We start from the raw sequence: 25004 nt of genomic DNA, 5'->3' as shown, positions 1-25004 counted from the left end.
TTTATGGGATTGCAGGCAAAAAAAAGCTCAAGACTGTGGTATCTAAAAGTCTCTGGGCTGGCGAATGCTTGTCAGTACTTCTATTTCCTTGGTAGAATGATCTAAAGCCACTTTTTACCCTGGTGACTCGCTAAGGGGCGTATACTGCATTTTTGTATGAGAAGGAGATGCATACATTACAAAAGTGCACAATAAAATTTGTATTGTGAAAATCTTACAAAGTAAATAATTGAAATATTCCCACAGAAATACACAGGAAAAAAATTGTATTGTTAAGGTGCATCAAAAATCGTTACAAAATTCTCCACCAAAAACTGTATTTTAGCAAAAACTTTAACTTATGTTGTATGTAAATTACTCATGAATAAATCATATTAAATATGCACAGGGTAAATCACAATTTAAGTATACTGGGTGTGCAAAAATCACGTAGAAATTTGTACTTATAAAATACAAAGCGTAATAGTAGGTTTTTTTTTTCATAAAATGGGCTGATCATGGGAGTTCTAAGGGTGTATATGAAATTGTCTCTCTAATCCTATCATAATTCTGTAAATATTTTTGCACTTAAGATCTCGCAGTTTTTTTCTTGCAAACTAAAAGGTGGTGAGCTTCTCTTACAATACGCAAAATGTTTATAGCCCTAATCGAAAAACACATGCATACAAAAGTATAGGCAATTTTAAGATGCAAAATGCAGAAAGCAGCACCATATTATTTATATTGGCTGCAGTATTTAATTTTTAAAATGTGCCCCCTGCTCACTGCTAACTTCGCTCCACTGCTCTGATTAGCAGCCCAAGGTACTTCTTATGTTGTATCTTTTATGGTCTGTATGAACTTTTAAAGTAGCAACCCTGGTAATGAGAAATAAAGTAATAGATAGTTTGTAAATTATACATGACTTTAGTTTTTACACTTGAAAATGTCTCCTTTTGAAGCAAAGAAAAGCTCTAGACTGTGATCAGTCTATCTGGGCGACTGAAAGTCCCCACCCTGCACTGAATAGCACCTGGAGGAGCACTAAATGTTCCATTGTTTGGGAAAGGGATATTTGTTGTAGATTGTATATCACTATGAGGTCTCATTACATATTTGTATATTTGCAGTTGATCTATCATGGTTGCCCAAACCTTTGAAGGATTAAAATATATATAAACATATTTGTGCTGAAATATTTTAGATCATAAAGCATTATAAATAACATTTTAATCCCTTAAACTTTCTGATTGATTTTCTGAGAATATATCATTTATATGTGACAAAAATAGAGGGATCCTATTTTTTGCCAAAAAGGATCTTGCTAAAACAAAAAAATTGTGTTTCATGTCTCCATTTTAGAAAATATAATATTCTAAAAACAAAATGGCAGCTGCAATGTTAAAATATATTCCTGCTGACATATGAAACAAAAATATTAAAATAAAAATAATAATAATAATAATAATAAATAAAAATATGAAAAAACCTTCTATAACTCAAGTAAAATATTGTTGTCCATTTATACCATATTATAAAATTGACTTCTTTTGTGCAGAAGTCCACTTACAAAATTAAAAGAAGAAAATTTAAAGTAATTTGCAAGTTAATAAAAACTTCAACGGCAATTGCTCATATATGTATATAGTTTGTATATGGGTCAGTCTAAATGTTAAAATCTACTGGTACTGGTAAAGCTTAAATTTTAAAAACTTAGGCCTCGCTTCCATTGAGTCGTAATTCAGTTTGCGTGCACTCGCAAACCGTTAAATATGCTGTCGAAAGCAATAGCGTTTAACGACTGTTTCCAATGGCGCGTTATACCTCAATATCGGCTGCCGGACTTCGGCTGCCGAAAAGATTTTCGCGTCCCATAGAAAGTAATAGAAGCCGTTAATCGATAAATTATACCAGGTTTCCATTGAAAGCGCTAACCGTTAATACATTGTCGGAGGCTGTCGATACATTGAGATATATTACCCCCAGCTCAACTAGGTGTAAAAGAGGAAAATTGTGCTTTTTGAGACCTATTTTCTATTGAAATTATAAAACTTGCAAATAATGCAAGTGTTTTAATGTAGAAATAAATTGTTATAAGTAATATTTATTGTTGTCTCATGTATAGAAATAGTTGAACTTATATTCTAATAGAAATATCAGTATATATTTAAATATAATAATATATGCAAGAACATATCTACAGAATGCAAACTAGACCTATGCCTAGGGCAGCAAGAAATATTACTTATATTTATGAAGTGTTAAATATAATTATATTAGAAAATAGTATTTGATTATTAAAAATATGGATAAGTGTTTTTTTATTTTTCTTGAGAGGCGATCACAGGTAAGAAGCACGGACGTTAAACGTAAATTCTATAGCGTAAGGTCGGGTTACCTTAGCAACTAATTGATTTTCAAGAAATCCGACGTCAGATGGAAGCGTTAACACAACGTTAACTTACAGCTGCACGAAAAGAGCGACTGCGCGCAACACGCTAATCTTTTCAATGGAAACCTGGTACTAAAATGCAGCCGTAAATTACTTTTAGCTGTCGGCCGCTTCGGTAGCTTACGGCTCCATTTTTAACGACTCAATGGAAGTGAGGCCTTAGTAGGTGGTATAATGCTGTTCTATTCCTGGATCACATTCATCTTGGTTCCTGCATTCAAAAGAGTGAAGGAGTCCTCTTTGCTCAGGCTGATCATTTTAATTAATAGGTTGAAGATTATTTTATTATATTTTTGTAATTGGATAACATATTTTTACTTGTGTAATAGAAGGATCCATCAAATTGTTATAATTTTTCAATGGATTTATGTTTGCATGTATCATTTGGAAAGTATTTTAACATTACAGGCACCATTATGTTTTTGGAATATTACATTTTCTAAAATGTGAATATCATAGATTTATTTATTTAATCATTTTTAATGATCTTTTTGACTTCTTTTTTTACCAAAATCCTTTTGACAAAATAGAGGTTCCTTCTATTTTTGGTGCATATAAATATCTTCTCTGAACCTCTAAAGGATCAGTCTTGGTGAGGAGAAAGGAACTAATGAAAATTTGTGAATTAGACAGGACTGTACTAAAATATTGTGTCCTACTTCACCATAGAAATATTGGCCTTTGTCAATTTGCTATTTTTGGACTGAGTAGTAGTACCCCCTATATATATTTATAACCATGTATAAGACCAATTTGACTGCCTCATCATTAGCGCATGAAAGGTTTTATAAACTGATAAAATAGGTATGTATGATATGTATGACAAAAGGTTGCTTAACAGTTTCAATAAAGTTATTAAATACATTTAACAATTCAATTCCAAAATAAAATATGAAGTGTTATATTGTCGATAAATAATTCATTTTAACATATGTTATAATTTAAAAAAATGTTCCTTGAAGGGATTTTGTTGAAATGTAAACTTGGCATGTCTCAAAATCTATCAAAGAGACCTTTGCATATCTGATTAACTTAATTATAGATCATTGATTTGCTGTACACTTCCACAGATCACCTCTGTCATGATGCTTTATATTTTAATCAATACATTTTGAACTTTGCATATTGGATACAGAAGTTTTCTTTTTTCCAACTGTTTATAGTTGTCTGATAATAGGAAAATTACCATTTTATAGAGGGTAGAGGACATAATAAAAAGGGGGTCAGGTGAACGAGAATAGGGTTTGTGTCCCACGCTATTGCTAAGTTGTTGTTATTATGGTGAAAAATAAAAAATCATCTGAAAAGTGTTGAAAATGCAAATTACCATACTGATTGTGGTGACTTGAACATGCTCAGGCAAGCCATAGAAAAATATATCCAAAAAGGCAATTTGGTAAGATTAAAATCTAGCTTGAGGAATAGGAAATCACAGCTAAACTCACTATTGTAAAAGAGTTATCAAAATCATAGTACACTTGTGCCATATACAATGAGGAGTGCTACATTAATGTATCTTCTAAACAAGATCCTATATAGTTATACTGATATAGCTATAAGTTGTTTAACTGCTCACATCTTCTTTACACTCTTCCACTCTTCTGAAGCTCAGTTCTTTGGTAGCTTGTAATTGTGGGATTCGGGTGAAGGTATTAGACCAAAGCTCCATACACACTGATCCGTCCATACAAATGAACATAAACTCATTCATTGATTAGTGTGGCACAGCTGGTGACCCTTATGCTTTATATAGTTTTGACCAATTTTTCTTTCTGACATTGCATATTTCAAATAAAAAATATTGACTAACCTGATAAAATATAAACATAAGTCAAAGAAATACAATTACAAATCTGTTTTTTGGGGAATAAAAAAGCCTAATTGTTTAAAAATTTGCAATAAAGAAATATGTCATTATTTCTAAAAATATTGTACTGTATAGCTGTGCTGAGGAACTTTAATCATAGTCAGTTTTTGAGTTTTATGTTTTATAATGCTTATTTATACTACTTTATTCAAACATAAATATATTTATGTACACTGCAGAATTTCAAACTGCATATTCATTGATTAATGGGAAAAAAACGCAAATAGAATGATATACGTCTCCAGTTTGTTGAATAAGTTGCAAAAGGTTATAACATTTAGACATCTATATATCAAAGTGTGATGTAGAAAAAACTGCATACCTTCAAAGATTAGTGATTGGTTGGAAGATTTAATAAAAATACAAATAAATTATCGTTATGTTTGCTTTGTAATGACCTCTTAGTTTTTACTGTGAAAAGGTTTGTAAAAAGTCAGAAAAGCCTTCACGTTAATTTACAATAAGCCGTAAAGCAACATAATTCAACAAATATTTAAGTAAAATTAGCAAATGGGACTATACAAGAGATATAACTACCCCATTTTAATATATTTCCAAGACTAATCTTGTTGTGACAGGCACATAAATTATTGCTTTATGTTAATTTTTACAATATCTTTATTTGAATATAACACATTAAATCCACCCATGCTTGAAAAGCCTAAACTACTCTACATTGTGTTTAAAAATAAATATGTAAACAACTGCCATTAAGCATAATAATGATCAGCCTTTGTGCTAAAATATTCATGTAATTTCTTATGCTATCTATTTTGTAAACAGCTCAGAACTGAATTTGACTTTAATTGGTACCACATGCTGACTTGTCAGTTTATACTATAAAATAGTTTACCTTATGAAGGTCATAGCACATTGTTAACTCAGTAAACTATGTAGTAAGTATTTATCAACACTACAGGATTTGCACAGGTCGGGTGCTACAACTGCAACACACCTCATCCCTAGGACATAGGCCTTTCACACACTGGTCCATAAAAACCAGGAGACAGCACTCTTTATGAACTGAATGAATTGGCCCTGTGCAACGTTGTAGCTTGGCAAAGCTTAAAGGGACATTCCAGTCAAAATCTAAATGCACATAGATTGATTGCATTTTTGAATAGAAACACATTTTCAATATACATGTATTGGCAAAAATGCTTCTATTAAGAGTTATCACTTTTTTAGTGTTAACATTTTTCTCTGCATGTGCATGTGACGCATAGCTAGATATTCTCACTGCTCCCACATTTTAAATAATGCAGCTGCTCAGATAATCAGTGGGGCATGTATCATGTCAGCAATTAACAAATTGATTCATTACCATATGGTACAATCACCTTAGGCTCTCCAAACAAGTGTTGTGTTTAAAATGCTGGTGTACGGTGCATACTTAAATAGACTTTTGAAACGGCTACAGCTTTTATTAGAAGCCTTTTTGCTAATGCATATATATTACAAAATTGCTTCTATTCAATACCGAAATGCACCCATGTGGTTTATACATTTTGGCTGGAATATCCCTTTAAATCAAATTCCTGTTGTGTCTTGTAGCATGCAAAATGTAGCCATCTCAGTAAGAGTTAAACAAGCCTTTATACATGAATATGACTTTAATGAAGCTTTATATAGCAATTTATCTAAATTTATTGTCACTGATAACAGGTCCCTTGGTTATTTAAGGGATCGAAATACACATATCATTCTAACAGTTTTATGCTTGAAAGCTATTGCACGTATCCCCAGGCAAAAAATATTTTACCTGCTAAATGGGAAAAAGCAGTTAAAGAGTATGCTACAAACTCACTTCATTTTCCAGTTGACTGTTATTATTTCACAGCCTGCCTCTCTGTTTGTCACTTAATATAGATATTTCTATCCTTATGATGACATATTTTTACACATTACTCCTCTGTCATTGCACTGGCAAATGAAAGACCATCTCTGCCTTGTGACTCACAGCTGGAACTTATTGCTTTAAATCCAGCACCCCATCACAAAACGGCAGATTCCATTCTCAGATAATATTAAATGGTTCTGTTTATTGTCCATGTGCCCGTGTCTTCTTTGCGTCACTCTTTGAATGACCAGGATTATTTCCTTGGCTATAGGCAGGTGTGAAGGAAAGGAAAGGGAACCCAAATCCGTTAAATCCATTTCCTCCCTCATGGAAGACACACTGGAAAAAGCGGACTGGAGCTGCAGAAATAAAGCAATGCCAATAAGCATATTTACATGATTTAGTACAAGCCCATTAATGCATTGAATCATAGGAACAACATAATTATCTTAGAGCAAGAATTAACAAATTAATTCCAACAAGAATAAAAACAGACTATTTCCACTTGAAAATATATTTACTTGAGGTAAGTTATTATAACCAGTATTTAAAAGAATATGGATTTTAAATCAAGTAACCACATTACCAAAACTGTATCAAAGCGATTTTTCTGTGAATTATGCCGGCTGATTAGCACTCCTGTTATAAATTGTGATATTATTGTGCTTATCTCTACAAAGTAGTAAAGCAGATATTTGTCAGTTTTATGCTAGCAATCTTTATAATGCTTGAACATTTTTGTGGTGTTACTTAAAGGAACATTAAGCTGTAATAGCAAATGTACTAATGCATTAGAGTATTTTATTATTGTGCTAATGCACTGTCAGTCCTCTGAAAAACACACACTCAGTGATTGCTGGCTACACGTGTGGGCAGACCCTGATTGGCTCAGTGGATCAGCAATGGATTGAGGGCCCAGAGCTTACTTTAAAGCAATGTTAAAAAGTAAATACATGCTAAACATAATGATGTATTCATATCCGAGGTTAGCCTTAGAATAACAGGTACATGTATGTTTTACCATTACATTAGTTGTTTAAATATTGATAATATAAGTGTAAGGGTTTAGTTTTTATAAAGTATTTTAGTTTCTATTAATTTATTGGAAGCCCCAGGGTTGAGCTAGTTATCTATTGGCTTGTGTAAATAAGGCTGTGTGGAAATCCTTTTAGATAATCCTATATGCTTGCTTTATATATGTGACTAATGGTCCTAGGAAGGAAAGAAATGACAGTGCCCATTCATTTATAGAAGTTTAGTGGAATTTAGAAAAACAACAATTTTCAGCATTGAATTACAGACAAAGGGGACAAAATAAATAATAAAAGTATTTTGCAAATGTTTTTAACTACACATAATTAAACATTTTATATATCAGTCTCAAAGGGTTTAAAAACCTGTTAACAATCACCTAGATTACGAGTTTTGTGTTGCGGCTCGTAATGCTAAAAATATGGTATTTTCAGCGTTAAAACAGCACCGCAGCCATTACAAGTTTTGTCGGTATAGGTGTACCGTGCATCTTTTAGCCTGTAACGCAACGTCAGTACTGCACTCGTAAAAATGACGTTTTTTCATGGGACTCCTATAGCTCTGGTATTACGAGTTTTGCGGTGATGCTAAAAAGAGAGCGTTACACCCTATAACGACAAGATCCGTACCGCCATCTAAAGTCAGCAGTTATGAGTTTTACGCTTCAAAGCTGTAGCATAAAATTCATAACTAAAGTGTTAAAAAGTACACTAACACACATAAACTAACTATTAACCCATAAACCGAGGCCCTCCCGCATCGCAAACACTATAATAAACTCATTATCCCCTAATCTACCATTCCCAACATCGCCACCACTAATAAAATGTATTAACCCCTATTATGCTGCTCCCTGACATCGTCGCCACTATAAGAAACCTATTAACCCCTAAACTGCAGCCCTCCCACATTGGAAACACTATTTAAATATTATTAACCCCTAACCTGCCATCCGCCCACACCGTTGCTACAATAAACCTATTAAACCCTAAACTGCAAGCCCCCCACAACGAAATAAACTAAAACAAACTATTAACCCCTAAACCGAAAGTCTCCTACAATAAAATAAACTAAAATAAACTATTAACCCCTAAACCAAAAGCCCCCCACAACGGAATATACTAAAATAAGCTATTAATCCTTAAACCTAACGACCCCCTAACTTTATATTAAAATTACAATTTCCCTATCTTAAATAAAATTAAAACTTACCTGTCAAATTTAAAAAATGAATGTTAAACTAACAATTAAACTATTATAATTATTAAACTAAAATTTAACTAACTACCAATTAAATAAAACTAAACTACACATTAAAAAATCCTAACACTACTCTAAAAATTACAAAAAGTATCTAATTACAAAAAAATAAATAAGTAAATTACAAAAAACAAAGAAACACTAAATTACGAAAAATAACAAACAAATTATCATAAATAAAAAAGAATTACACCTAATCTAATAGCCCTATCAAAATAAAAAAGCACCCCAAAAGAAAAAAAACCCTAGCCTACAATAAACTACCAATGGCCTTTTGTGGGGCATTGCCCCAAAGATATCAGCTTTTTTACCTGTAAAAAACCCCCACAAAGACCCCCATAACAGTAAAACCCCCCAACCAACCCCCCCCCCCAAGTAAAAAAACTATCTAAAATAACCTAAGCTAACCATTGCCCTGAAAAGGGCATTTGTATGGGCATTGCCCTTAAAAGGGCATTTAGCTCTTTTACGGCTAGATTTAGAGTTCTGCGGCCAAAGGGGTGCGTTAGCTACGCTGGCTTTTTTTCTCCCGCATCTTTTAAATACCGCTGGTATTTAGAGTTCACAGAAGGGCTGCGTTAGGCTCCAAAAAGGGAGCGTAGAGCATATTTACCGCCACTGCAACTCTAAATTCCAGCTGTGCTTACGGACGCGGCCAGCTTCAAAAACGTACTCGTGCACAATTTCCCCATAGGAAACAATGGGGCTGTTAGAGCTGAAAAAAAAATCTAACACCTGCAAAAAAGCAGCGTTCAGCTCCTAACACAGCTACATTGTTTCCTATGGGGAAACACTTCCTAAGTCTGCACCTAACACCCTAACATGAAACCCGAGTCTAAATACCCCTAACCTTACACTTATTAACCCCTAATCTGCCGCCCCCGCTATCGCTGACCCCTGCATATTATTATTAACCCCTAATCTGCCGCTCCGTACACCGCCGCAACCTACGTTATCCCTATGTACCCCTAATCTGCTGCCCCTAACACCGTCCACCCCTATATTATATTTATTAACCCCTAATATGCCGCCCCAACGTCGCCGCTACCTACCTACACATATTAACCCCTAATCTGCCGACCGGACCGCACCGCTACTATAATAAATGTATTAACCCCTAATCCGCCTCACTCCCGCCTCAATAACCCTATAATAAATAGTATTAACCCCTAATCTGCTCTCCCTAACATCGCCAACACCTAACTTCAAGTATTAACCCCTAATCTGCCGACCGGAGCTCACCGCTACTCTAATAAATTTTTTAACCCCTAAAGCTAATTCTAACCCTAACCCTAACACCCCCCTAAGTTAAATATAATTTTATTCTAACGAAATAAATTAACTCTTATTAAATAAATTATTCCTATTTAAATCTAAATACTTACCTGTAAAATAAACCCTAATATAGCTACAATATAAATAATAATTATATTGTAGCTATTTTAGGATTAATATTTATTTTACAGGCAACTTTGTATTTATTTTAACCAGGTACAATAGCTATTAAATAGTTAATAACTATTTAATAGTTACCTAGTTAAAATAATTACAAAATTACCTGTAAAATAAATCCTAACCTAAGTTACAATTAAACCTAACACTACACTATCAATAAATAAATTAAATAAACTACCTACAATTATCTACAATTAAACCTAACACTACACTATCAATAAATTAATTAAATACAATACCTACAAATAAATACAATTAAATAAACTAACTAAAGTACAAAAAATAAAAAAGAACTGTTACAAAAAATAAAAAAATATTTACAAACATTAGAAAAATATTACAACAATTTTAAACTAATTAAACCTACTCTAAGCCCCCTAATAAAATAACAAAGCCCCCCCAAAATAAAAAAATGCCCTACCCTATTCTAAAATTAAAATAGAAAAGCTCTTTTACCTTACCAGCCCTTAAAAGGGCCCTTTGCGGGGCATGCCCCAAAGAATTCAGCTCTTTTGCCTGTAAAAAAAAACATACAATACCCCCCCCCAACATTACAACCCACCACCCACATACCCCTAATCTAACCCAAACCCCCTTAAATAAACCTAACACTAAGCCCCTGAACATCTCCCTACCTTGTCTTCACCACACCGGGTCCTGATCTGTCCAGAAGAGCCTCCGAAATCTTCATCCAAGCCCAAGCGGGGGCTGAAGAGTGACGTCCATTCTCCGGCTGAAGTCTGGATCCAAGCGGCGTCTGAAGAAATCCATCATCGGGCTGAAGTCTTGATCCAAGCGGGCGCTGAAGAAGTCCATCATCGGGATGAAGTCTTCTATGAAGCGGCATCTTCAATCTTCTTTCTTCCGGAGCCATCATCTTCCATCCGACGCGGATCCATCCTCTTCTACCGACGACCTACTCGCCGAATGACGGTTCCTTTAAATGACGTCATCCAAGATGGCGTCCGTCGAATTCTGATTGGCTGATAGGATTCTATCAGCCAATCGAAATTAAGGTAGGAAAATTCTGATTGGCTGATTGAATCAGCCAATCGTATTGAACTTGAATCTGATTGGCTGATTCAATCAGCCAATCAGAATTTTCCTACCTTAATTCCGATTGGCTGATAGAATCCTATCAGCCAATCGGAATTCGACGGACACCATCTTGGATGACGTCATTTAAAGGAACGTCATTCGGCGAGTAGGCGTCGGTAGAAGAGGATGGATCCGCGTTGGCTGGAAGATGATGGCTCCGGAAGAAAGAAGATTGAAGATGCTGCTTCATAGAAGACTTCATCCCGATGATGGACTTCTTCAGCGCCCGCTTGGATCAAGACTTCAGCCCGATGATGGATTTCTTCAGATGCAGCTTGGATCCAGACTTCAGCCGGAGGATGGACGTCACTCTTCAGCCCCCGCTTGGGCTTGGATGAAGATTTCGGAGGCTCTTCTGGACAGATCAGGACCCGGTGTGGTGAAGACAAGGTAGGGAGATCTTCAGGGGCTTAGTGTTAGGTTTATTTAAGGGGGCTTTGGTTTAGATTAGGGGTATGTGGGTGGTGGGTTGCAATGTTGGGGGGGGTATTGTATGTTTTTTTTTTACAGGCAAAAGAGCTGAATTCTTTGGGGTATGCCCCGCAAAGGGCCCTTTTAAGGGCTGGTAAGGTAAAAGAGCTTTTCTATTTTAATTTTAGAATAGGGTAGGGCATTTTTTTATTTTGGGGGGCTTTGTTATTTTATTAAGGGGCGTAGAGTAGGTGTAATTAGTTTAAAATTGTTGTAATATTTTTCTAATGTTTGTAAATATTTTTTTATTTTTTGTAACTTAGTTCTTTTTTATTTTTTGTACTTTAGTTAGTTTATTTAATTGTATTTATTTGTAGGTATTGTATTTAATTAATTTATTGATAGTGTAGTGTTAGGTTTAATTGCAGATAATTGTAGGTAGTTTATTTAATTTATTTATTGATAGTGTAGTGTTAGGTTTTATTGTAATTTAGGTTAGGATTTATTTTACAGGTAATTTTGTAATTATTTTAACTAGGTAACTATTAAATAGTTATTAACTATTTAATACCTATTGTACCTGGTTAAAATAAATACAAAGTTGCCTGTAAAATAAATATTAATCCTAAAATAGCTACCATATAATTATTATTAATATTGTAGCTATATTAGGGTTTATTTTACAGGTAAGCATTTAGCTTTAAATAGGAATAATAGGAATAGGAATAATTTATTAAGAGTTAATTTATTTCTTTAGAATAAAATTATATTTAACTTAGGGGGGTGTTAGGGTTAGAATTAGCTTTAGGGGTTAAAAAATTTATTAGAGTAGCGGTGAGCTCCGGTCGGAAGATTAGGGGTTAATACTTGAAATTAGGTGTCGGCGATGTTAGGGAGAGCAGATTAGGGGTTAATACTATTTATTATAGGGTTATTGAGGCGGGAGTGCGGCGGTTTAGGGGTTAATACATTTATTAGAGTAGCGGCGAGCTCCGGTCAGCAGATTAGGGGTTAATAAGTGTAGGTAGGTAGCGGCGACATTGGGGGTGGCAGATTAGGGGTTAATAAATATTATGTAGGTGTTGGCGGTGTTAGGGGGAGCAGATTAGGGGTACATAGGGATAATGTAGGTTGCAGCGGTGTACGGAGCGGCAGATTAGGGGTTAAAAATTTTAATACAGTGGCGGCGATGTGGGGAGGCCTCGGTTTATGGGTACATAGGTAGTTTATGGGTGTTTGTGTACTTTAGAGCACAGTAGTTAAGAGCTTTATAAACCGGCGTTAGCCCAGAAAGCTCTTAACTACTGACTTTTTTCTGCGGCTGGAGTTTTGTCGTTAGATTTCTAACGCTCACTTCAGCCACGACTCTAAATACTGGCGTTAGAAAGATCCAATTGAAAAGATAGGATACGCAAATGGCGTAGGGGTTCTGCGGTATGGAAAAGTCGCGGCTGGAAAGTGAGCGTTAGACCCTTTCCTGACTGACTCCAAATACCAGCGTTAGGAGCCTCTAACGCTGGTTTTGACGGCTACCGCCCAACTCTAAATCTAGGCCTTACATTGCCCAAACCCTAATCTAAACAAAAAAACACCCAAAAACCCCTTAAAAAAAACCTAACATTAACCCCCGACGATCCACTTACAGTTGTTGAAGTCCCGCTTGAAGGATCCATCCAGCCGGCGAAGTCATCATCCATGCAACAAGAAGTCTTCATCCAGGCAGCCTCTTCTATATTCATACAGCCGTCAAAGTCCTCATTCCAGACGGCAAGAAGTCTTCATCCAGACGGCGGAGCATTCGCTTCATACGGTCGCGCCATATACTGATTCTTCAATGCAAGTGACGCAATCTAAGACACGCCCTTTGCATTCCTATTGGCTGAAAGACATCCGGCATGGAGCATCCTCTTCATATGGTCGCCACCGTATACTGATTCTTCAATGCAAGTGACGCAATCCAAGACGGCGTCCTTTGCATTCCTATTGGCTGAAAGACATCTGGCACGGAGCATCCTCTTCATACGGTCTCCGCCGTATACTGATTCTTCAATGCAAGTGACGCAATCCAAGATGGTGTCTCTTGCATTCCTATTGGCTGAAAGACGTCAATCAGCCAATAGGAATTAGAGCTGCTAAAATCCTATTGATGGTTCCAATCAGCCAATAGGATTGAGTTCTCATTCTATTGGCTGTTCCAAGTTTATATTTAGTTTTAAATAGGAAATATTTAGTTAATAATTGCAACTTTAATTTAGCTGTATTTTAATTATGTTAAGGTTAGGGGGTGTTAGGGTTAGGCTTAGGGTTACGTTAGGGCTAGGTTTAGGGGTTAATATATTTATTTAGTGGTAGTGAAGTGGGAGGCCAGAGGTTTAGGGGTTAATAACTTTAGTATAGTGGCGGTGACATCGGGAGTGGCAGATTAGGGGTTAATAATATTATGTAGGTGGCAGCGATGTCGAGGGCAGCAGATTAGGGGTGTTTAGACGTGAGGTTTATGTGTTGGGTTTAAATGTAACTTTACTTTCCCCATAGACATCAATGGGGCTGCGTTACAGAGCTTTTCATTCCACGATCGCAGGTGTTAGGCTTTTTGTTTGCCAGCTCTCCCCATTGATGTCTATGGGAAAATCGTGCATGAGCACGTCAAACACAGCGCTTGTTTTTGGTGCGGTATGGAGCTCAACGCAACCATATCGCCCACACAAGCCTGCCTTTTTTAAACTTGTAATGACAGCACTATAGGGAGTGAAACAACGCCGCTTTTGTTGCAGTTGTTTAAAACTCTATAGCGCACAAAACTCGTAATCTAGGTGTATGTGTTTAACCCCTTTGCAAGAAGGATATGAGCTATCTGCTTAGCAACTAATTGTATAGCAATGGAGAGACTAAAGTCCCTTTAAGTTCTCATACAAATGTACAAAACCAGATACATTTAAGAAGTGACTTTACTGATAATGCAAATTATAGTGCAACTTAATATACTGTGTAGTTAACAATGTTTTGAGGGCATAGAATTTATTTTTCCAAAACTTAAAAGTTTGTATTCACATTATGGCTTGGGTTTAAAGGAGGACTTAAATAATGATATATATATATATATATATATATATATATATATATATATATATATATATATATATATATACACTGTATATATATAATTTCGGAAATAATGTAGTAAATACAGAAATATATAAACTAAAGTGATAAAACAAATGTCATTGGTATTGATCATAGGCCTATATTTAGTTTCTAATACCACACTTTCCGACATATTTAGGGTATCTCTAAAATCCCTTCTGGTTTCTAGACCTTATCTACAAAATGCCATTTATTGTGGTCTGGATTGCTTAGTCTTGCACAATATCACACAAGTCCTATATAACTAGTGATTAGTGGGCATCTCATATCTCAGGCTACTTTATCATATCCTTTTTTTCCATATTATTATTGTCTTACAGGTATTAACTAAATGATATTTGATCTTAATTTTTCTTTCAGTTTATGTTTGTGATAGTGTAGAACTATTTTTATGTACTCTATTGCACTTTTATGTACCTGTATTTCCTGATTATTGAAAACAAATGCAGCAATCCGTACAAAAATAAATTAGGAGTAATTTAAGAACTCTTAAAAAACTCAGAGTAGTATGCTAAAATTTCTGCAATGATTACTTTACATAGGTATGATTACTTGCGAAAGGAAAACTAGATATGATTCTCAATTGTGTGTAAGCATATTTTAAATAATAAAGCACCAAATAATGTGCAGTCAATTAAACTTTAAAAGTATAGTTCTAACATCCAGTTGTTCTTACACTAACAATGAAGAGAATCTTTCTTTATTTTTCCAGCAAAGGGCTCGTTTCCATTGAGCGTAATTGGGTTTTCACGAGGTTGCAAAATGAAAAAATGACTGTTTAAAGCTATTACGCTTATTGACAGTTTTCATGCGTTTTCCATCATTACCAGCAGCCAAGGTCTGTCCCATAGAAAATAATAGAAGCCAAAAAGTGTAAAATTACACCCGGTTTCAATTGAACACACAAACAAATCGGAAGCTGTGGATAAGGTCAAGTGTTTCACTTTATAAATGTAATATTATATGTAAAATGTATTGCTGGCCCAAGTATAGGTTTAATTGGAGTTATGTTCCTATTTGAATATCAATATGTATTTACATATAAAAATATAATCAAGCACATATCTCCATATATGAAACTAAGCCTATGCCTAGGGTAGCAATAAATATTACATATATAAATAAATATTAAAATGTATTAAAACAAAAAAAATGTCCTTAAATAAAACGTTTTTCATATCTTGTATCTTTGTTTTGTGACCTACATAACTCATGTGTCTTTCTCTCTAGATGCAATCAAAGGTAAGGAGAGCAAGTGTTAAACGTAAACTTTATAGTGGGTTACCACAGCAACAAACTTGTTAAGGTGCGATTTTCAAGAAATCTGACATCAAGGAAGGCGTTAACACAACATAACTTTACACATACACAAAATGATAGACAGCACAAAATATTTAAATGGATATCTGGTACTAAAATGGAGCCATAAACTACTTTTATTTGTCAGCAGCTTCGGTAGCTTACGGGCTCCATTTTTAACATATTAGTGGAAACAAGCTCTAAGGGGCTGATTTATTAAAGTGCAGACGGACATGATACGATGTAGCGTATCATGTCTGACGCACATCGAAAAATACGCTAGCAAGGGGTGTCAATCAGCCCGATCGTATAGGATCGGGCAGATTGATGTCCGCAGCCTCAGAGCAGGTGGACAAGTTATGGAGCAGCGGTCATCATAACTGCTGTTTCCGGTGAGCCCGAAGGCTCGCACGGAAACAGGGGCAAAGCTTGATAATTTGTCTTCTAAGTGTCAAATATCATGGACTATAGCAGAACACTGCTTCAAATACAATAGTTGTGCTAGTCAATTAAATGAATTACCTAAGATCAGTGTGAAATCTGAATAAACAGAAGCAAAAGGAGGACAAGGTATACATAAAGCTAAAAAACTGTCCTAAACATACCTTTCTTTTCCGGGATGATGTCAGAAGATTCTACAGGATGAAGATAATAAGAGAGCATTTAAAGTGAAAGCTTATTTTAACAGCCAATATTTCATACAATAACAACATTACTACTTCACAAAGAAAACTTTCGAAGACAACGCAAACACATTTTATTACCTTACCGCTTTATATTAAATTACAATACAATTAAATTACAGCTATGCATGCTAATAATATGGTTTACATGCCTCATACTTGTAGTGTAGCTATCTGTAGAGTAGATATATGTGCATTACATTATTTCAGTGCTAATCACAGACCTGAGGATATGCACTTAAAGGGAAATTAAACACAAACTTAAATCCCCATAAAGGGCTAGAATACGAGTGGCATGCTAACTGTTGTACGCAAGAGATAAGTGGTTTATCACTGGCTATTTACTGCGAGTAGAAATTACATTATTGAGTTAGCGTTACTTAAAAGCTCTGGTTAACTTTTATGCTCGACTAAAAAGTTGAACAAAACACATAAAAACTACGTTGTACAGTACAGTTACACTCATAATAACAATGGTGTGGTAGTAGACCTAGCGCTAATGGGTACACCTATAGCTCTCTTCAATGTGTCTCCTAGTAGACCTAGTGGGTTGCAATAGTGTCGAAGAAGTGAGCGCCTAAATATAAGGCTGAGTTGGGGTAATCCAAAAGGTAATAATCATTTAATAGAACAAATAAAAACGGTATGCAATTATAAAATCATGGATCCATGAGTGGCATACAAATAGATACAGTTAAAGGGACACTGAACCCAAAAATTCTCTTTCGCGATTCAGATAGAGGATGACATTTTAAGCAACTTTCTAATTTACTCATATTATCAAAGTTTCTTATTTCTCGTGTTATCTTTATTTAAAATGCAAGAATGTAAGTTTAGATGCCGGACCATTTTTGGTGAACAACCAGGGTTGTTCTTGCTGATTGGTGGATAAATTAATCCACCAATAAAAAAAGTGCTGTCCAGAGATCTAAACTAATAAAAAAGCTTAGATGCCTTCTTTTTCAAATAAAGATAGCAAGAGAACAAAGAAAAATTGATGAGGAGTAAATTAGAAAGTTGCTTAAAATTGTATGCTCTATCTGAATCACAAAAGAAAAATTTGGTTTCAGTGTCCCTTTAACACTTTAAAAAACACAACATATATAAAACCTACCAAAAATAAAAACAAAGACAAAGGTTATGTCCTATCTAAATATGCTCCTAGGAGTAAGCCCTTAATTGTGTAGAGAATACAACTTAGGTAGACACTCGCTTATTAAAAAGTTAGAGTCTCACTATTTGAAAGATAGTGCACATATATGTGTTCCAAATAGTGTGTCCAATATGTCCAATGAAGAAAAGTAGTGTCTATGAAAAAGTTTGTGAGGTTCCTGTGCACGTTTCAAAAAGATGTGTCCAAATCTTTAAAAGCAATAAAAATTGGGTATTAAAAATGTGGTATAAAAAAGTGCGACAAAAAATGAGGAAAAAAAACACAAAATGTTGACAAAAAAATATAAGAAAGAATCAAAAAACAAACTAAAAATAAAAAGATAGATATATCAGTGCTGTTTTTGATTTTTTGATTTTTAACTAATATTTCAATTCATACTTTAAAGGAGAGTAGAAAACCATTACACTATTTGATGCTTAAATTCAAGATGATAATCAAAGTATTGCAGCCAGTTCACAGGATGGTTTAATGCTCAATATGACAGAAATTAGTCAAAAGCAATACTGAGGGATTGTGTCAAAAGATCCGATTGACAGTATATTTTTTTTCATTTAAAATAAACAGGGTTTTTATTACACATTTTAATTTCAAACTGAAACTGTATATGATTGACATGGACACTAATATTAAAATATATCCTACATAACTATCCGCAAATTAAAAACAATTTCAAACAGTCAGGGTTTTATACTGTGTAACTTGCTACTGATACCAACAAAACCACTTCAGTGTAGCTATCAATAGTATTTTAAAACAAATTCCTGCTTTTAAATATTGTACCACAGTAATATAACATCAGCTCCCCAATAATAGTGGCTGCTACTATTTTTTATGGGAATCACTGACCATTTTTGAAGCAACAATTAAAAGCAGATGTACAACTAATTTTTAGTTAGACAAAACTTAAAGCAGAGGATCATAAAAAAATAATGATCATCCACATGTTAAGCCCCTGCTATACTAACCATAAATTCTGCTCAGCAAACCCCCACTGTATTTTAACTCTAAGTGCTGCTTACATGATCCCCTCCACTACTATTATCTTTAATTGCAACCTTTCAAATAAACCTAACCACCTATCTGTAATTTAAAGGAACCAATATAAATTGCACCTACTCTAAATTTTAAATGAGCAGTAGACTTTATCTGACAAATTTGAAAATTGACTTCAATTTGCTGGCCCAGTATCATGTGAAAGCCAGTAGCCAATAAGACATGATATACATATACACTGTGAACTCTTGCACATGCTTAGTTAGAGCTGGTACCTCAGAAAGTTTGCTTATAAAAATACTGTACACAATTTAATAATGGAAGTAAATTGGAAAGTCTCTTAACCCCTTTCAGAGAAGAACTTGCCCAAAATTCAAGAGAGTTTTTTGCATTTTTGCTATCAATCCATATAAACAGAAATAGAGCCTTGTATTTTTATTTACCTGTCAAAACTATATATTTTTTTCATGTAGACAACCCAAGGTATTGAGCTAGGCCCATTTTGGTATATTTCCGGCCACCATTTCCCTACCAAATGCTATCATTTAAAATATATAGTTAACTTTTTCACAAACTTTGGGTTTCTACCTGAAATTATTTACATACGGCTTGTGCAATTATGACATAAAAGATTGTAAAAGCTTCTCTGGGATCCCCTTTGTTCAGAAATAGCAGACATATATGGCTTTGCTATTGCTTTTTGGTAATTAGAAGGCCGCTAATTGCAGCTGCGCACCAAACTTCTATTATTTCTGCCAGTGAATTGGGTTAATCAGGTAGCTTGTAAGGTTAATTTTAGCTTTAGTGTAGAGATTACCTTCCAACCTGACACCTCAAACCTCCGGATACCTCCCTGATCCCTCCCATATAGCTCTCTTCCCTTCCTCACCCCACACTGGATAGTCTGCCAGTATGAAGCGTTAAGGCAAAAAAAAAATTTTCTCAATATTTTTACATTTTTTTAAATATTTTTTGCAGTGTAGGATCTCCCTTACACTCCAACCACCATGATCCCTCCCAAACAGCTCTCTAACCCTCCCCCTCTAACTAGTACTGCCATCTACCTATAAACTAGTTTTATACATATATATATATATATATATTGAACACACAGAGGTAGTATTAGCGCTAGTGACTAAGTAATCCCTAAGGGATTATGAGAGAACACCAGTCTCTGTAGATATACAGTCCTCCTACGTGGTACCCAGTCAGTCTTTAGTTGATATGTGGGAGGAACAGATCCAAAGTGTCTTGCAGCCTAATCCCCAAAGCCAAAAGAATCACTCACGAGGGAAATCCCAGCAGAATCTAAGACCAACAGAAGAGGGAAGGGCACACAAACACAAGGATCCTGGTGCAGTATGTTATGATTTTCTCTACCACTCCTATATTAAGGATTCCAATAAGTGGACCAGCCAGCTACAGCAGCACAACCAGGAGGATCAAACAGGCTGTGAAAAAAGCTCGCTTGCTGTCATCATTCCTCATGTGCTGAGGTTTGTACAAGTGAGTGCTCATTTGGCTTATGATCATGTTTTAATTCTGTGGAATCATAACATACTGCACCAGGATCCTTGTGTTTGTGCACCCTTCCCTCTTCTGTTGGTCTTATATATATATATATATATATATATATATATATATATATATATATATATATATATATATATATATATATATATATATATATATATATATATATATATATATATATATATATATTCTTGTAGTGTAGTGGTCCCCCACCTCCCACTTCCAGCAATCCTTGGTTAGGGATGCCCCCACCCCATCTTTTTGTTATTGTAAGGCTCCCATTTCTCCCTTCCTTTCCCTTTATTGTTACTATTTATTGATTTTTATGTAGGGTCCTCACACTCCCTCCGCTGCTGTATCACCCACCCACCACCCGGATTCCCTCCCACACCAACAGATGATCATTACAGACAATAACCTACACCGTCATTGATCTGGCTGCATATAGAACCAGAGCATAGATCACGCTCCAGTTCCATATGCAGGCAGATGCCTGGAGCTCAGGAGCTCCAGCTCTCGGCTGTAATTTAACACTGCTGGAGATTCTAGGCTACAGTGTACAAACATTTAGTTATAAAATATCACCTGTAACAACAGAAATGCTCTGCAAGCACACAATCCTTATATCAGTCTCCAAAGCCAAACATCAGCCATAATAATACTGAGTGATCACGATACTTGTCCAGATACCATGTGGGTTAAGGCTAGAGCTAATAAAAAATATAGAACTTACTTGGTTCTTTGTGACGTTTGGGTGTTTTTTCTGGATAAAAAAAACAGGTTAAGACAATAAATATCAGATTATTGTTTTTAGATGAGCATAAATTACGTGTAAAGAAATGGCTACCTTTTTTGAGGCACACTATAGTATCTGCATTTAAATGGAAATGGAATTAATAAATTAACCAATAGTAATAGAACGTTGTGGAACAGGGATTATAGTAGGTACATACTGATGAGTGTGGGTCACAGGCATGTTTTACTGGGTTAATTATAGGGAAGAATGTCCATTGGGTTTCGGGATCTCTTCAGTGGGGTCTCTTGGGTTGCAGAGGTCCCTTAAATGGAGATTACTGTTATGCCATGAAGCATGGTGCAGGAGGGCATCTCTAGGTAGAAGGACCATTATGAAAAATAATAGAATAGGAAACCTTTGCTGGAACTACTTTTTTGTGGGAACCACTTTTGGTGCTATGATGGTCAAGAGTACTATCTAACAATGCCCCAACCTGTGTGGTGGTAATTGGTTTATCTGTTTAATCACTAGGGGAATAGCTTGGGTTAACTAGCTGGAGCTTTATCGTGTTTCACTTGTCAGTTAGATAAAGGTTTATTTAGCTAGTAGTAAAATTGCTGAAATGGTGGTTTATTCTGGCAGGGAGACGCAGGTGTTGTACGTGAAAGGAAATAATGGGGAGCTTTGTAAAAATTCACATTGACAGTAATGAGCATTCACATATTTTATTATCTGATGGCTTCAGATGTCAGGAAAACCACTAGAGCTATCCAATAATGATAAAAAAAAGTCTAGAGACTGGTGATTTTATAATAAATGTTAACTAAATGTTACAGTAATTGCTAATTGGTCTAGCAAGAATACCACTCCCAGAGGCAATAAAATGCATAAAAGAACAGTGCAGGTACCTTTGAAATACAGCAATGGTAATTACAAAGGATTTTACTGACCATGGATACTGTAATTATGAAATATAGTTTTATGTAAACAAGTGGTTATGTCCATTTGAATTAGAAAAGCTTTATTTGCAACATAATATAAACTGACACAGAGCAAGTGTGGGTTTTATTAAAGGTTAACTAGTTATAGATAACCTTCATATTCATCATACTGTGTTAGGATATTTAAGTTGGAGGATATATCACATTTTCTACCAGAGCTTTCATAAAAATAGTATTAAAAACAGTGTAAAATAATTTATTGTAGAGATCTGATATCTACAGCAACCTCTCCTAAAAGTTTTAAATAAGACTGTTTTGTGTTACCAATATATGGAAACATTTTTCTTATATATTTATAATTTTATATTACTTACAAACTGGACTACTTGCAGCATGTACATTATCAAACAATTGTGAAATTTCTGAAATAATACTAATAAGTAAATATAAATATTGTGTGTAGTCATTTCCTCTAAACCACTGGTTTTCAAACCTGTCCTCAGACCTACCTAACAGGTCACATTTGGAGGATATCTGAAATGGAGCACAGATGAAACAATCAGCTGTTTAGTAAAAGTAGTTATTTTACCTGCTCTCATCCAAGGTAATTCTGAAAACCTGGCCTGTTGGGAAAGCATGAGGATTGGTTTGAAAACCAGTGCTCTAAACCCTTTGGAACATAATAAAACATTACATTTTTCATAAAGTTTTAATCTATAATGGATTATTACATTACAAGGGACAGTAAAAGCCTTGTAATTACAAGAAATATTTCTGCTGTATTGCTATAGAATAGCATAATAATACATGTGTTAATACACATTAGCATCTTGTTTGCTGCAATTGTTTTTCATTAGCTAAACTCCAGGCTTGATTCTGGAGAAAACAACACTTGCCAAAGTAATTAGTTAGTATATATTGCACTTATGCAGTTGATATCTGCTAAAGCCATTTGGGGAAAAGATATGTAGCAGGGTTAGCATTGATATGTAATTTTTCAGTGCCATATTAGATGATAAGGGGCCAAAAAAATATGAAAGTATAATGCCTCATAACTAAGCATTATATTTATATATATACAGTATATATATATATATATATATATATATATATATATATATATATATATATATATATCACAAGGTGTTTACTGTTCATTTAATAACTGTAAAAAAATTGGAAAGTTGTTGAAAGAAAAAAATTTGGGTTTCATGTCCGTTTAACTACTATGTGTAACCCTTTTGCAGAGGTTAAACACATAGTGGTTGATTACAAACTTTAAGAAAAACTTACATCATTACTTAGTACAGAAAATCACCAATAAAAGTCTATGTGGATTTTTGTAGATAAATGACTTAAAACGTTTTTTTCTAAGGGATTGTAATTGGCCTAGATTTATAGGCAAACAATAGTGCAGAAATAAAACGTTCTATTAGATCATTTACTTTTTTTGCAATTTTATATCCCTTTAAGATGTAAGCACTGCTCGTTAATTGGTGAGTACAATGTCCCTTTTAGATCCCCCATTATACTTGAGTTAAGCACTAATTGTATGAAAATAAATCATATAAGCAGTATCTGCCTGATCTTTTTTATAATGAAAGCTATGAGTAAGCAGGGATTACCTGATGTCACATTGCCATAATGGTGAAGCTCCTTTACTGATGGTGCTGCTAAACAAAATACAATAAATGTTATACAGGGTACTTACAGATTACTACACCAAAAGTTGTGTGATGCTGTGTTTATGAATATTTACGTTTCCACATTTCTATTCTTTACAAAAACCCAAGTATAAAGGGCCACTGCATTTAAAGGGACATTAAACACTTTGAGATGGTAATATAAAATGATAAATTGTATATAATAAAACAACTCTGCAATATACTTTCATTATTTATTTTGTCCTCTTTGCCTGTAATTCCATTCTGAAATTGTGAGCTTTTCAGTTCCTGTTTGAAATGGAAGTGCAGAACACTGTTAAATCCAGCACAACCATTGGCTGCACACTCTAGTGACCTATTTATAACTGACCCTAATTGGCCACAGCAGAGAAGGTAACACAAGTTACAACATGGCAGCACCCAGTGTTTTATAGACACTAAAACTTTACACTTATTTTGTCACTTTTTAAACAACTAATGAAACTTTAAAAAATACATCTACATGTTAGTAATGGACTAATCTTTTCTTTGAATGCATCATTCTATCTAGCATGTATTGAGTGTTTAATGTCCCTTTAAAGTATATTATTAACCATTTAAAATATGAATCTAAACATTTTCTTTTGCATGAAAAAAGTAAAAGCTAAAACTTAAATTAAGCTATTATAGCTGTAGCAGTTGTGCAATGCTCATTGGTTCATAGGTACCTACTACTAATGATTTTTGGTTAATAGGTACTGACAGTTAATGGTTGTTCTGTACTTTCTGCTAATTATAATTGAGCATATGTAGTAATCAATAGGATGTTAATAGCTGATACACGTATGCCAGTTTAAACTTAAAATTAACAGCTTTTATTTTATTTATTTATTTTGGGATAGATTACAAGTGAATCCCTAACTTATTGAGCGCCCGCAAATGGCCAAATTTGCCTGTTTGCGAGCGCGTGATAATTAAACAGCCATTACAAGTGGCTGGTTATTGCTAACACGAGCTTGCGGTAGCAATTAGCACTCAGAAAATTAACCTGAGATCGGATCTATGGTTAATTATATAAAAGTGCCCCAAATGTCCTTCAAATCAAGGGCATTGTAGTTTTTTTTTTAATTATCTTTTTTTAATAAAAATACAACAGCACTAAGCAGTTTTTGGGGTCTAAAGTTGACAGTAGTGGGGTGTTAGAAAAACAAATGGCACTGAAAAGTGCCTTTACATTGCAGTCTATTGAAACTGTGTATACACATATTAACACACACACATATATATATATATATATATATATATATATATATATATATATATATATATATATATATATATGTATATATATATATATATATATATATATATATATATATATATATATATATATATATATATATATATATATACATATGTGTACATGACTTAAAAAGATAGTTACATCCACAAAGTAAGTGGATG

General features: G+C 34.4%; 1 protein-coding gene across 50 annotated transcripts in view; it reads right to left on the bottom strand.

The window, feature by feature from the left end:
• Positions 1-4629: 4629 nt before the first annotated feature.
• The window catches only part of TRDN (triadin), a 950114-nt gene continuing 929739 nt past the window's right edge, over positions 4630-25004 (bottom strand). For all 50 annotated transcript variants that reach the window (XM_053710723.1, XM_053710722.1, XM_053710726.1 and 47 more), the window contains 2 exons: positions 16443-16472; positions 4630-6497 (listed from right to left, as the gene is read on the bottom strand). In XM_053710723.1, the coding sequence (XP_053566698.1) occupies positions 6340-6497; positions 16443-16472 (188 nt within the window). In that variant the 3' untranslated portion in view covers positions 4630-6339. The remainder of the gene's footprint in view (positions 6498-16442; positions 16473-25004) is intronic.

This window comes from Bombina bombina, chromosome 4 (assembly GCF_027579735.1).
Source record: "Bombina bombina isolate aBomBom1 chromosome 4, aBomBom1.pri, whole genome shotgun sequence".
Taxonomy (NCBI): Eukaryota; Metazoa; Chordata; class Amphibia; order Anura; family Bombinatoridae; genus Bombina; species Bombina bombina.
The sequence above is the reverse complement of the archived record's forward strand: the minus strand, read 5'-3'. Positions and strand labels throughout refer to the sequence as shown.